The 14,222-nt window shown below is 37.7% G+C and overlaps 1 protein-coding gene across 1 annotated transcript in view; it reads right to left on the bottom strand.

Moving 5' to 3' along the window:
- The window catches only part of LOC144979808 (uncharacterized), a 56,355-nt gene extending 49,823 nt beyond the window's left edge, over positions 1–6,532 (bottom strand). The window contains exons 1-5 of the mRNA XM_078926936.1: positions 6,037–6,532; positions 3,852–4,011; positions 2,077–2,253; positions 1,211–1,317; positions 686–814 (exon numbers count right to left, since the gene is read on the bottom strand). Coding sequence (XP_078783062.1) covers positions 686–814; positions 1,211–1,317; positions 2,077–2,253; positions 3,852–4,011; positions 6,037–6,203 — 740 coding nt within the window. The 5' untranslated portion in view covers positions 6,204–6,532. The remainder of the gene's footprint in view (positions 1–685; positions 815–1,210; positions 1,318–2,076; positions 2,254–3,851; positions 4,012–6,036) is intronic.
- Between the last annotated feature and the right edge of the window lie 7,690 nt (positions 6,533–14,222).

Below are 14,222 nucleotides of genomic sequence, written 5' to 3'. Positions count from 1 at the left end.
GATACTAATAATCCACATAATCACAAAATGACATAACAATTTTTGTAAAATCACTCTTCTCTTAGTTTTAGATAAAACTCATCGTCGTATTATCTTGATACAACTCTGACTATACTTAGTGAACAGATATAGAACATACATTAGAGAGGTAATTCACAAAGACAAAAAAAAAAAAAAGGAAACAAATCACGTCTCATAAAAAGATACACGAAAAAAAAACCCAGACTACTATACGCCAATGTGCCAAATGCTGACCTTTGGACAAGAACAAACCAAGAACAAACGGATGTCCAGGTCAGACGCAGAAAGTGGCAATGGGTTGGCTATGCCCTGCGGAAAAAGCCCTGCAATATAACTAACCAGGCTCTCGAATGGAACCCATAGGGCAAGAGGAAACGGGGTCGTCCAAAACAGACGTGGAGGAGAAGCCTTCACCAAGATTTGAGCGTCTCCAATGTTACCTGGAGTGGGGCAAAATCTGTGCCAAGGACAGAGGAAGATGGAAGAGTGCTGTTGAGGCCCTATGCTCTGCCAGGAGCCAAGAGTTATAAGTCAAGTCACTATACGCCAATGGCATTGCATGATCCCCAATCAAGGATTTCTTATGTGACTCAATCATACAACAACATGATTACAAGATGTCTTATATTTAAATATATTTATTTGAATTCAAGACAATACTTACTCCTTTTTGACGAGTTTAACCTCACTCAATTCAGCCTTTGTATCAACAAGTTCTGTCTCTACATGATTTAGCCGTTTTTGGAGTTCTCCGATCCTTCGCTGACCCTCATCCAAGTGTCTCTCTGCTTCTCTGTTAAATAAGAAAAACCCAAAACAAACAGTTAAGCTACAAATGGGGATATAAGACCTATGTTTTATTTCTGTCTTTCGTCATTACAAATTGAAATGGACTTGAGCTTTTATATCCACTAAACGTGCTCAAAGCACTTTACAAGACACATGCAATACTTTTAGGCCATATCAGAGCATGACCAGGTCGCTGACTTTTTTTTTGCGATAACCAAGCCTGCCTATTTGTTTTGCATTGTTAGCAAAAGAGAATCTTCTATTTTGAAAAAAAAACAAAAAACTTTTTATGTAATATGTATAGAAAATATGTTTTTGAATTTCTAAAGCCATTACTTAAAGCATGGTGTTTATCATGGGTATGCGCCATCAACAAAAAATATTTTGAAATATTATTTACCTAAGTGACTTATCTTGAGCTTGATTTTCTGCCACCAACCCAGCACATCTGTCTTCCAACTCCACCACAGTTTTGCCTTTCTCAGCATCTTTCACAAGGGTTGCATTCTGAAAAGGTTTGAAGTAGAAATGTGAATTTTCTCAAAGAGTGAGCGTCGCGATTGGATCAAAAGCTACAAAGATCTACCATAAAATAAAACTTTAAGTATTCAATATTAAAAATAAATAGGCCTATCTGTGGTTTTGGAGGCATAATCACTTTTTCTATAAGGGCATGTTTCCACATGAGCAGAAAATGACATGGCTCCTGTGTACAGATCAAAATTGAAAATAAACCCTTTCAATAATTAAATTAAATACATAAAAAGAAACGTTTTTAACACAATGTATTCAAATTTATTCACTTTAAATGAGCTTGATCCTGAAATATTCATTATTGGGAACATAAAAAGGTGAAAATGGAAAGGCTCTGAAATATTCCTATAAAAAAGAATAAATGGATTTGAGCCTGTGCGGCTTTGTGGTCGTGTAGTATGTCCTACTAGAAAGGCTCTTTACTCAAATTCTCTCATTACACTCAGGTGTAAAATGAGTATCTGGTCAGTAGCCATATTGCCTCAATTGCAAAGAAGCTTTAAAAATTTGTAAAATGGTATTACAAATGCCATGTCTTGTCTTACATGTTGGCCGAGTATAAAGCGCTTTGAGCATGTTTAGCGGATATTGTGCTATATAAATGCTCACATTGATTTTCTTCTTCTATATTCCTTTTTGGTTCCTTTGTGTGTGAACCAAGTGTTATCACTTCATCTTTTAGGATCCTCTAACATGGGTCATTACAATAACATTTTACTAGCAACTACTGACCTTTTGATTAGCTGCATGAATGTCTGCGACTAGCCTCTCTACTTCACTGAGAAGCCTTTGATTTTGTTTGAGCAATTTGATGTCATTTTTAGATTGTGTATGTGTAGTAGAAGTAATCGAACTGTCCGAGTCAAATCCATTGTTATAGGAGACAGCTTTGTTGTTACTTCTGTTGGTCTGAAAAGAGCAAATGATAAAACAAATGTTTAGCATTAGCAATTTAGTGATTGTCTCACTAGAGGGCAGTGTGACTCAGAGGTATGCAGAGCTGCCAACTTGAAATTTCGAAAATTCGTAGTTTCCAAGGGAAAAAGAACAAAATTCACTTTTAAATAGCTTTAGAAATAAACAATTTGCTCTCAGCATGATCCAAAAATGCTCCAAAGTCCTGAATATAGGTTTTAAGAAGCTAGACTTTCCCTCTCAACATGATTTATTGAGTCAAAGAGACCACTGCCAATGCAGCTCTGTAGCTGGAGCCAAAATTTCGTATTTCTACCAATTTTTTGTAATACTAGGTAGGTCTGGGTATGTTCTAAGCTCCATACCCAAAAGGTACCGAGTTTGACTTGACATCGCATTGAATGGCTTTGAACAAGTCACCTCGTTAAAACTTTCTCTGTTGGCCTGCACTGCAGCTGATGCTTTGGTTATTCTAGTCTTCCCTTGGAATAGACCCTAAAGACAAATTTTCCATCAAGATGATTAAAGGAAACTTATTTTTTAATGTATTTATAATACTTTTTGGTCACAAGCCTCTAAAAATGGAGAGGCAGATGGGATTTGTTATAGAATATGCTTTTGTTTTTAGCCTAAGACAAACAAGAGATTGGATGGTAGGAACAGGCTAAGGTTGAATGACGACAAAACAGAGGTGATGTATCTAGGGAATCGAAGATTTTGGAACGAGATTAAATTGAAAATGGGAGAGGTGTCAATAGATATTGTTGAAGAGGTAAAACGTCTTGGAGCATTCTTAAATTCAGAACTGTCGATGGACCATCAAATTAAGACAATGATCCAATCATTGATGTGTCAGTTGAAAACAAATTGGATCTATTCGACAGTTCCTTTCTGAGGATGTTACCAAGAAACTTGTCATTTCTCTTTTATTTTCAAAGCTGGATTACTGTAATGCTCTATTGTTTGGTGTCTCGGAAATTAAGCTCAAGCGGCTGCAGACGGTCCAAAATAATGCTGCCAGATTGGTCTTTCGAAGGCGGAAGTTTGACTCTGCCACACCTCGCAGATTACACTGGCTGCCTGTTGAGAAAAGGGTCAAATTCAAAGCATGCGTCCTAGTTAATCGTTGTCTGGAAAACACTGCCCCTCCTAAAGAAATATTCAACAACCTGACCTTTGCGTTCCTCCAATGACACCACCCGTCTGGCTATCCCAGGCATTCGTACTAAGCTGGGAACAGGTCCTTTTCTCATTTTGGTCTGTCTGTATGGAACACCCTTCCACAGAGCATCTGAGAATCCAAATCATTGTCTGTTTTCAAGAAATCCTTGAAAACATTTCATTTTTCATGTCATATACTTTCTATATTGTTTTGTGTTGATGTAATTTAAAGCGCCAAGAACCTCATTGTTGAGGATACCATGTGCTCTATAAGAATCTATTATTATTATTATTAATTTTAAAAAATAAAAGTTGAATAATATAATAAAATAAATTAGACCAAACAAAAGACAACCAAGTGTTTAATCACAAAATTGCTTGTAAAAATGCAGATGAGTCAATTCATTTTAAAAAAGCAAAGAAAAAATTACTTCAAATCTGCTTGGGGTACTGGCTGGTACATGATTCATATCAAAGCCTGTGTAGGACCCTGGTACTGTACTGATGGCCGATGGAATACTCTCCAAGTCTTCTCTTTCTGCTTCTTCAGTAAGGTAGTCTCTGCTTCGCACACCGCGATTAGAAAATGTTCTGTGGAAATATTTTTTATAATAGCGACAGATGTCTTAAAATCAAATAATGCAACAATGATGATGATCTAAAAAAAATAATAAAGAAAGTATAAAAATAATATTGTATGTTTATAGATATTTGACCCTTTACTGGCAAGACGATCTCATTAAAAACAATTTTTTTGCCAATCACCTTATTCAAGTTAAAAATAAAAAAAAATTGAGCTTGAGCTTTTATATAGCACAATATCCACTAAACATGCTCAAAGCAAAGCACTTTTATAAGGTGTCCATAGCCAACAGCAACACTTAACATGAAGGACGAAACATGATACCTGTTAGGCGATATTGCAACTTTTTTTTTCGGACAGAGACAACACACTGTTTTTGGCCACATACTCATTTTACATCTGAGTATGGTGAGAGATTGTGGGTAAACAACTTTTCCCAAGGACTAAACTATGCACCACTCAGAGTGGGACTCCAACCTATGACCTTCTATTCCGAAGGCAAGTGTCATACCACTAGACCACCAAAACGTAAAATATAACTGAACCCTGTCTGTAGAGATCAAGATCATACCAACCAACATTCCAAACTAAAATAGAATAAAATTATCTGCTGATTTGAAAGGTTAGTAAATTTTTTTTTTTTTTTTTTTTTTTTGTGAAACAATGATCAGGATCATCGCTAATCTTAAAGGTGGGCTGATTCAGCAAAGTTCAATGGCTATGACCATAAAAACATCTTATTTCATGTCTTACATGAAGATTTGTTTTTAAAAAAATTAAATCAGCATTTCATATGATCCTGTTTGTAAGTAAGGAATTCTTGAATAAACATACACAATCAGCCGTTCTAGGGTTCTGTTTTGTTTTTTTTCTTCACTTATCAAAAATAGTAATAATTTAATAATAATAATAATAATAATAATAATAATAATAATAATAATAATAATAATAATAATAATATAATAATAATAATAATAACAATAATAATAATAATAATAGATGGCATTTATATAGCACTTTACCCCGTTGTCACAGGCTCTATAAGCACTTTACAGTGATATAAAACAAAACATATTACGGTAAGACAAGTGTTGACGGAAAAGTGATACGAATTCAATTTAATAATAATATAATAATAATAATAATAATAATAATAATAATAATAATAATAATAATAATAATAATAATAATAAAAATAAAATTTTAAAACAAGGGGGAAAAAGAAGAAAATAAGAAAAGACACAAATAAAAGAACACTTATCTAAATATTGTGTCATGTCAATCAAAATTAATTAATTTCTTGAACATTGCATTATTTATTATAAGATTGAGTGACAGCAATGAAATGAACTCTGAAGGGGGAAAGAAAACCTGTTGGAGACAAACTGTTGAAAAGGCGAGCTGGAATGTTGGAACAACATAGGACATAGGATCAGGCAGGAATTGCAGTCGTGAACAGATACGTGATCGCTGCAAAAAGAGGCCTTATCCGTTCAACCACCTCGAAGAAAGTGGATAGATGACAGTAGTATTTGTCTTCGTCAAATCCAATACTAATACTAATATCTGTGAAGTCTGATTTTACTCAGAGTTTCCACAAACAGAGTACTGAGTAAACGCAAACAACAACAGGAGCTTCATTCAACTTCAATGATTAGTGTGTTTTCATTGAAGTTGAAGTCATCGAAGTTGAAACAATAATTGTATCTTTGTCATTTATTCTTAGATGAAAGGAGTAAGAAATGAAAAGTTAAATAATTTTTTAAAATCCGTGCTATTGGGTGAAATGGGGATCCCAGAGTAAGAGACTCAAGTTGTTATTGTTATGTTGAATTGGAATGTTGTGACTTTGGTACTGCCATAACTCTTAGTATATTAGTATTAGCATTTCCACTTTATTCCAAAACAACATGCAAATGATATCGAATTTGTTAAACATTATTAATATAATAGAGTTAGGCTCAAAGTTTCAATGCCTTCTCTTCAAATCTCAAACGTAAGAGAAAGTGAAAGTGATCGAAATCTTGACTTACTGATTGTCGGTGACACTTTGTTGATGAATCTCTGCTTCCAACCTGTTCAAGCTCTGTAATTTTCTTTCTGTTTCCAAAAGTCGTTGTCGCATCTCTTCATAATCTAATTTATTACTCTTAAAGCTACTCTTCATTTCTTCTGTTTTGTTTGGTATAACACAAGACATTGTGAACTGATAAATTTACCGTTAGCTTTGATGGAGTTGATGTTTACATGATAAAACTAGGCTTGGAAGCACTTCCGGTTATCTCACAATCAAGTGAAGACTTGCCAACCGGTAACCAAAAGGTTTTAGAGCCTGTAACATGAGGTTACGAAAGTTTAGATTCTGTGAAAACGTTTCTTTTTGTCGTATATACTCACAATAAACAATTTATACCTTATTTCAGTTACAAAAATGGCCGACAACAGATGTAATAATTTTGTCTACCCTTTACAATGTCGAAAACGCCGCTGTAAAAATGTGTGATTTCATTGGTCAAATGGATCAACTGCGTCACATCACCAAAGAAACGTCACGCTAAAAAGAACCGAAGACGAAAAAAAAAATCAGGCTGGATACTTTGTTAGGATGTTTCAATACAATAGAAAATGATACCATGCAATAATTGTCGCCGAATTATGGAATTTAACCATTTGAAAACAGAAGAGTGAGACCGTTTAGAAATAAACAATAGTTTTATCTTTTCAACAGAAAAAGATTGAACACGAACTTCTTAACTTTCTATTCTCAAACTCAAACCCAAAGTTTACGAACGTTCGTCATGAAATAAATGAGAGAACCGCTACAAGCGTAAGATGCAAAGCTATAGGAATAACACTTCTGTGTTAACAGTGGTCCTTGCTGAAGTTATAACCGTGGTGGACATCCCTATTAGAAACTGGTATCAGTGGTTGTTGGTGGTGGTGATTGTGGTTGAGTCCTGGTGGTGGCCTAAACAATGAGTCGTTGCTTAGGCCACCACCACAACCGATATCACCACCAACAACCACTGACACCAGTTTCTATATTATATCAGTATGATGTCGACCACGGTCACCATCAACGCCACCATCATTACCAGCATTCTTCCCACCACCACCACCAAAATAACAATCATCATCATCACCATCATCATGTATGGATGTATGAGTTGCATTGTACATTAGTACGGCACTTATAAGGTAGCAATGACTATGAAAAATGTTTTTTTCTCTTTTTGGGGAATTTTTTTTGTCTGAAATCAAAGCCTTATCTCCACTGAGTAAAAATGTTTTTGAATTTTGAAATTCCATTCATAAATAAAGAAGTTATGCAGTTTCAAAGGTGTCATTTTTTTTGGATGGCCCGCAAAGAGGAAAAAAAAACGCGAAAATATGGGACACTTTTTCGGCATTTTTTTTTTTCGACCTTTGGTTGTATCTTGCGTAATAAGTGGATTAAAAGATTGAAATTTGGCAATTTTATGGCAAATTTGATAGAGAAAATGATGAAAACGTTAGAAGAGTTCTAACTGATAGATAGTATGCAGATGACGTCACTCAGGCCTTTGTTATTGTTTTTGCCATCCGCGTTTGTGAGTTGTTCTCACTAAACTGTATTAACCAGACTATAAAAGTTCATGGTTACACAGTTTGTGTGTTGGTCCGTTATACTTCCGGATGGCAATGTTGTGAACTCCTTGGCCAAGCGCATTCTATCTATATATATAAAGACACACACACACACACACACACACAGAGAGAGAAAGAGAGAGAGAGAGAGAGAGAGAGAGAGAGAGAGAGAGAGAGAGAGAGAGAGAGAGAGAGAGAGAGAGAGAGAGAGATTGCGTAAACAAAAGAAATATAGAAGGAAAAGAGAAATTGGACAAGGGGACAAAGGTTACTGATAGAACGTGACTTGGAACACAATAATTAAAGCCCAGCTGAGATTGTAGATCATATTGCAATCGAAAACTTTTAACATTATAATTTCTTAAATTCTTGTAAATTAAACAGTCAAATTATCAGTTTTTATTGAACCCAAACGCAATGGCAGACGATAAACACCCCTCTGCCAGTGAGAGCGCGCAGACATTTTGACTAGTCATGAACTTTAAAACGAGGTCAACCAATCAGAAAGCGCTTTGCCACGACTCGCTCAGCCGCTGTTTGGTGCCAAATCGTTTTGAACTTGTGATTCGGGCTGCAGGGGGCAAAATGGCTTTGTCTTTTACAAATGAAGAGCAAATTAGGATGGTGTTTTGAAAAATACGGAAAAAGTACTCGTCATATTCATATGAAATTTTACAACCTAAAAGAAGAAATGTTCATGTATTACCTTGTCAGCGACAAAACCTACACGCCCGGTAGTTTTAGAAATATTTTGCCCCAAAGAGTAAAAATCTATTTTTAACGGTTTTCTGGTAATCGTACGAGTTTTGTCGCTTGACATAATCTAAAATGACCTTTTTTCTAACTGTGTGCCAACTTTCAGTCATATTCATCGATAAACAGCGTCGTAATTATTTTTTTAAAATAGCATATACCAAACGGCTTCGTCCCATATTTTGTCGCGAATTTGGGCACTTCGTGAGCGAAAAAGAGGCCCAAAGATTTGTGCGGGATAGTCATTGCTATATATAAGGTGCTATGCTACATCAGCATAAAAGTGTCACGGTCACAGGGAATTCACATATTGGGACCAAGCACGTCTGTTCCTGGCTAGAGTCATCATCATCATCATCATCATCATCATCATCATCATCATCATCATCAACATCATCAACACCAATACCATCAAAACATTTTACCAACATCACCTACAACAATAACACCATCCAAAAATCTCTACCACCACCGCCATCACCACCATCATGATCACCGCCATCACCGCCCCCATCATAAAGGCCACAATCATCATTACAATCGCTACCACTACCAACAACAACAGTACCAACCCCACCTCTACCATCTTCATTAACACCACCACCACAACAATAACAAAGGCTACCACCATCACGACCAACATCACCATAACCACAACATTACAATTACCATAAGTTCCACTATATTCACCACCGCTACCACTACCACTACCTCCACAACAATGACCACCATTATCACGCCACCACCACCAGCAACAACAACTATACAAACTCTACCACCAACCCTACCACCGCCATCTCGATCATCACCCCCCCCCCCCACCACCACCACCACCACCACCACCACAACAACAACAACAACTACCACTATCACAATCGTCACCACCACCACAACCACATCATCGCCGCAATCACTACCACTACAACAATTATCACCACTAACATAACTACCTCCATCACCAACACAACGATCACAACAACAACTACCACCATCATCATCACCATCAACACTATCACCATCACCCCCACCGCAGGTCGTGTACAGACAATGTGTGTAAAAGCTCGATACCCCCACCACAACCATCATCATCATTACCACAACTATTACCACAAGCATCACCACTAACGTAACTGCCACCACAAGCACCCCATTACCAACACTTCAACGACCACCATCATCAGCACCACCATCATCACCACCACCACCACATACACCAAATCACCAACACCACAACAACTACCACAACCACCACCACCACCACCACCACTACCACCATCAGCACCACCACCACATCACCACCATCACATCACAACCACCACAATCACCACCACCATCAGCACCACCACCATCATCATCACCACCACCACCACCAAATACACCAAATCACCAACACCACACAGACCACCACCACATCACAACCATCACAATCACCACCACCACTACCACCATCAGCACCACCACCATCATCACCACCATCACCACCACATACACCAAATCACCAACACCACACCGACCATCACCATCAGCACCACCACCATCATCACCACAACTACTATTACCACAATCATCACCACTATCTAACTACCACCACAAGCATCACATTACCAACACTTCAACGACCACCACCATCACCACCACCACAATCACCAAATCACCACCACCACTACCACCATCACCACCACCACCGTCACCACCATCACCACCACCACCACCACCACCACCACCACCGTCACCACCATCACCACCACCACCACCACCACCACCATCACCGCCACCATCACCATCATCACCACCACCATCAGCACTACCACCACCACAACCACCACCACCACATACACCAAATCACCAACACCACAAGAACCACCACAATCACCACCACCACTACCACTCAACCCTATAACAGTGCAAAAGGACACAAGTCCTAATTACCGTTCCCCACGCCGACAAAACAAACAGATGAACCAATTACTGTAAAATTCTATTCTCTGTCAACAGCAAGACAAAAAAGCCAACCTTATCGCACGAACCATTATCAAGACAAAACACAAAACAAGATGATCACAATACGATTCAATAGTCTGATGTCACGCCGCCCGGCAACGGCGGCCATCTTGGTTCTAAACAAAGAAAATCATTGCTTTTTATTTTTCATGCTGGCTAGAACTTTTCACTAGTACACTTAGTAACACTGCCTCTAAACTATCGGAACAATGGCGGACGCCCTTACGAAACATTTCTCCGACGAGCATAAAAGCGTATCCAGAGGGAAAAAAACACATTATAAATCTGATCATGTTTTGACTTTTACACATTCTGATCACAAGACATATGAAAAGTTCTCGTCAGCATGAAGAATAAAAAGTACCGATTTTCTTTGTTTAGAACCACGATGGCCGTCGTTGCTGAGCGACGTGACATCAAACTATTGAATCCTATTGCCGTACACTGAAGAAGAAAAAAAACAACAAAAAAACCAAGACAAAATGTTTTAAAATGAGCTTTTATATATCGCAATATCCACTAAACGTGCTCAAAGCGCTTTACACATGGTTCCTGACCAACAGCAACACGTAACATTTAATTTAGAACAAGACATGATGTCTGTTAGACGATATTTCATTTTTCCGACAGAGACAACACGGTGGACGGTCAGATACTCGTTTTACACATGAGTACGGTGAGAGAATGTGAGTAAAGAGCCTTTTCCAAAGACTCAACTATGCGCCGAACGAGGCTCGAGCTCAGGACCTTCCGATCCGAAAGCGAGTGTCATACCACAAGACCACATAGCCGCACAAACAAGTATCTAAAAATTTGGCCAGAAAACTCGTCCTTCAAATTTTATCAATCGATTTAAACTACCCTCATCTCGGCAAAAACTCTCAAACCTGGGAATAGTAGGAAGATTTTTCGAAGTCCCAGGTTTGATAGTTTTTGTCAATATTATGAGGTTCATTTAAAACGATCGATATTTGAAGGACACATTTTCTGGCCAAATTTTTCAACACGAGATTTTCCCGAATAATATGACTGGTCAATGACATGATTTATAATTGAGTCCACTGACCCAGTGGCTCAGCGGTACGGTGTCTTCTCTTGTCACAAAAGTCAAGGAATGTTAAGTATGACCAGTAGCCGAATGTGTGACAGTGATCAAAGATAATTCTAATCCCGACGGTGTGTCCTCGGATAAGGAAAAATGAAAATATTACTGCTTGAAGCCCGAAGGACTAAATACCAATAAGTATTGAAATGGAAACTTCAATTTATTTATCATTGATTTGTTTATTCAACTTAACTAAACCATTCCCACATCTCACATTTCTGATTTATTGTGTTTCATTCACCGTGTTTTGTTGATGAAGGGGAAACCCGAAACGTTCACATTATCTGTCCTCGTTCTATAAATTGAATCTTCAATTTCAATACTTATTCTTCTTTTGTTCTTGGGAAAGGTATTTTACACACACTACCCACTCCACTCAGGTCATTCGTCATTTGTTTCATTCTCCGTGTTTTGTTGATAAAGGGGAACCCCGAAACGTCCACATTATCTGTCCTCGTTCAATAAATTAAAGCTTCTATTTCAATACTTAATGTTATTTGGTCATTTGGAATGGCACTTTACACACACTACCAACTCAACTCAGGTGGAAATTAGTACCTGGCTAAGACAGTGACGGATATTGTGAGAGTGTTAGTACAAAACGTACGCCTAACAGGCGACTGGAACTGTATGAAATGGAGAAATGGTTCGACAAGGCCTTCTAGGGGAATACATTATGAAACATTGGGAATCCCACTGAACAAGGTTTAAATGCGCTATATAAATGCTCATATCAATTTTATTTCATTGATTTATTTTATAAGAACAATGGGTTTCTTTTGTGGTGTAGCAGTACTTATAATTTGGTATTGTCAGAATGGATCAGGTGAGTAAAACAGAATTTGTGACCGATCGTCACAAACATGTTTTTGTTTATTCACCTTAACAACGCCATTATTATCACATTATATTCATTCATTCTGTTTGTTGATAACTGGGAAACACGAAACGTCCACATTATCTGTTTTCGTTTATTAAATTGAAGCTTACATTCAATTTCGTATTGTTATTTGTTTGACAGAAATATGAAAATTAGGTTAATTTTTTTAAAAAATATTCTATTTGGGAAAATAAGCATTTTGCACGCCATTTGAAATTTAAAATCCTGATTTGGAATCTCGTTCACCCTGACATAATATTTATTTATTTATTTATTTATTTATTTATCTATTTATTTATTTATTTACTTATTTTATTAATTTTAAAATGTTTTGTTGATGTTGTTTTTTTGTTTGTTTTTGTTTTTGTTTGTTTGTTTGTTTTTGAGACGTTGGGACATTAATTGGCACAAGATCAACGGAGGAGGGTGATTTCCAGCGAAGAAAGCAGATCCTACACATCGGATGAACGCGTCAGAATAATACGGAGAAGGGGCGGGCAGCGATTTGCAGATGACAACAAAATGGAAGGTGCTATCCTCAAGATTTGGGGTGCCATTGGAACTAGCCGACAAGGGTGTCGGGCTTGTTATCTTCCAAAACATTGGTCCTGGTCGAGGAAATGAAGTCACTGCACATCGATACTACCTCGTCTAGTCCCTCCGTGTGCCATTTGTGACCCTTCGTCTCAAAACGGTACTATGTCGGGATAGACCAGATGCTAAAATGTCAAATTATAGTTAAACTGGTCAAAAATATGAAACGTTGGTATTTAGTACAGTAAAATATGATATTCCTTCTCCTCTATAATGCATATGAACTCAACTTAAGTCTGATATTTCTGGCTACAAATTCCATTTTAAGCATCTTCATCATCCCGACTTAATACCGTTTTGAGACGAGGGGTCATATTTTTGTAAAGACATGAAACCATCTTTATCCAACAAGATAAAGCTCAAATACATAATTTGGCAAATACATCAAAAGCAATTTCTTGAGGCAAACATTGTCCGCCTGTTTCAGCAGCTGCCTTGTTCGCCAACTCTTAACCCTCATCAACCATCGTCCATCGTGGCTTGTGCTCTTGAGCACGTTGCCGGTCAGCTGTCTCCACGAATCACCATACTCTGCGGTGCGCATGAAATCCGTGTTGCTTTTAATATCACATGTGTGGAAGTCTGCTTTTCACAGAGCTCTTAAAATTATTGCATTTTAACCCTACATAACTTTTTATTGGGACCAGTGGCGTGGGGCCATTGGATCGAATGGTGCCAGGCACCGCACCAATCTTTTAAAAATCATTAACAGCATAATTTAATTAAAATAAAACTGAGAAATTATAACTTCACTGTCTTTCGCCAACTCGCCAACAACATACTGCCTTTTTAGTCTCCGCTCTATTCAAGATTCCGATTCACGCACTGCGCCGACTCGTGTGTTGGTGACATCACTGCCGTGGTGCAAAGCAATCCAAGCTCCAGTTAATGCTCTATCCTTTAGTATCGCTACAGCTGATTGAGCGAGAAACTGGGTCGAATTATACTATCTTCAAATAGCGAAAAACCCCTCGACTTGTGCCAGGATCTGAGAGCTCCACCGTTGGACTGGGGGGATGCGCCAATGTTACATCATTTACGTCATAATTAGGGTAACTTCGGCCATCCAAATTATTACATTAACTGTCAAAAACACTGATCATTGTCAAGTTTATTTGTAAGCAGCAAAGAGAAACAACAGAAAACTTAAAAATATGACATTAAATTCCCCCCCCCCCCCCCCCCAACCTCAATTTCACGATTATTAAATAAAGTAATTGTATGCAACGAAGCATTGTGGACGAATTTACCAACATATT

Source organism: Berghia stephanieae, chromosome 9 (genome assembly GCF_034508935.2).
Source record: "Berghia stephanieae isolate SIO BIC M18660-M18661 chromosome 9, UCSD_Bste_1.3, whole genome shotgun sequence".
Taxonomy (NCBI): Eukaryota; Metazoa; Mollusca; class Gastropoda; order Nudibranchia; family Aeolidiidae; genus Berghia; species Berghia stephanieae.
This window is presented reverse-complemented; position numbering and strand designations above follow the sequence as displayed.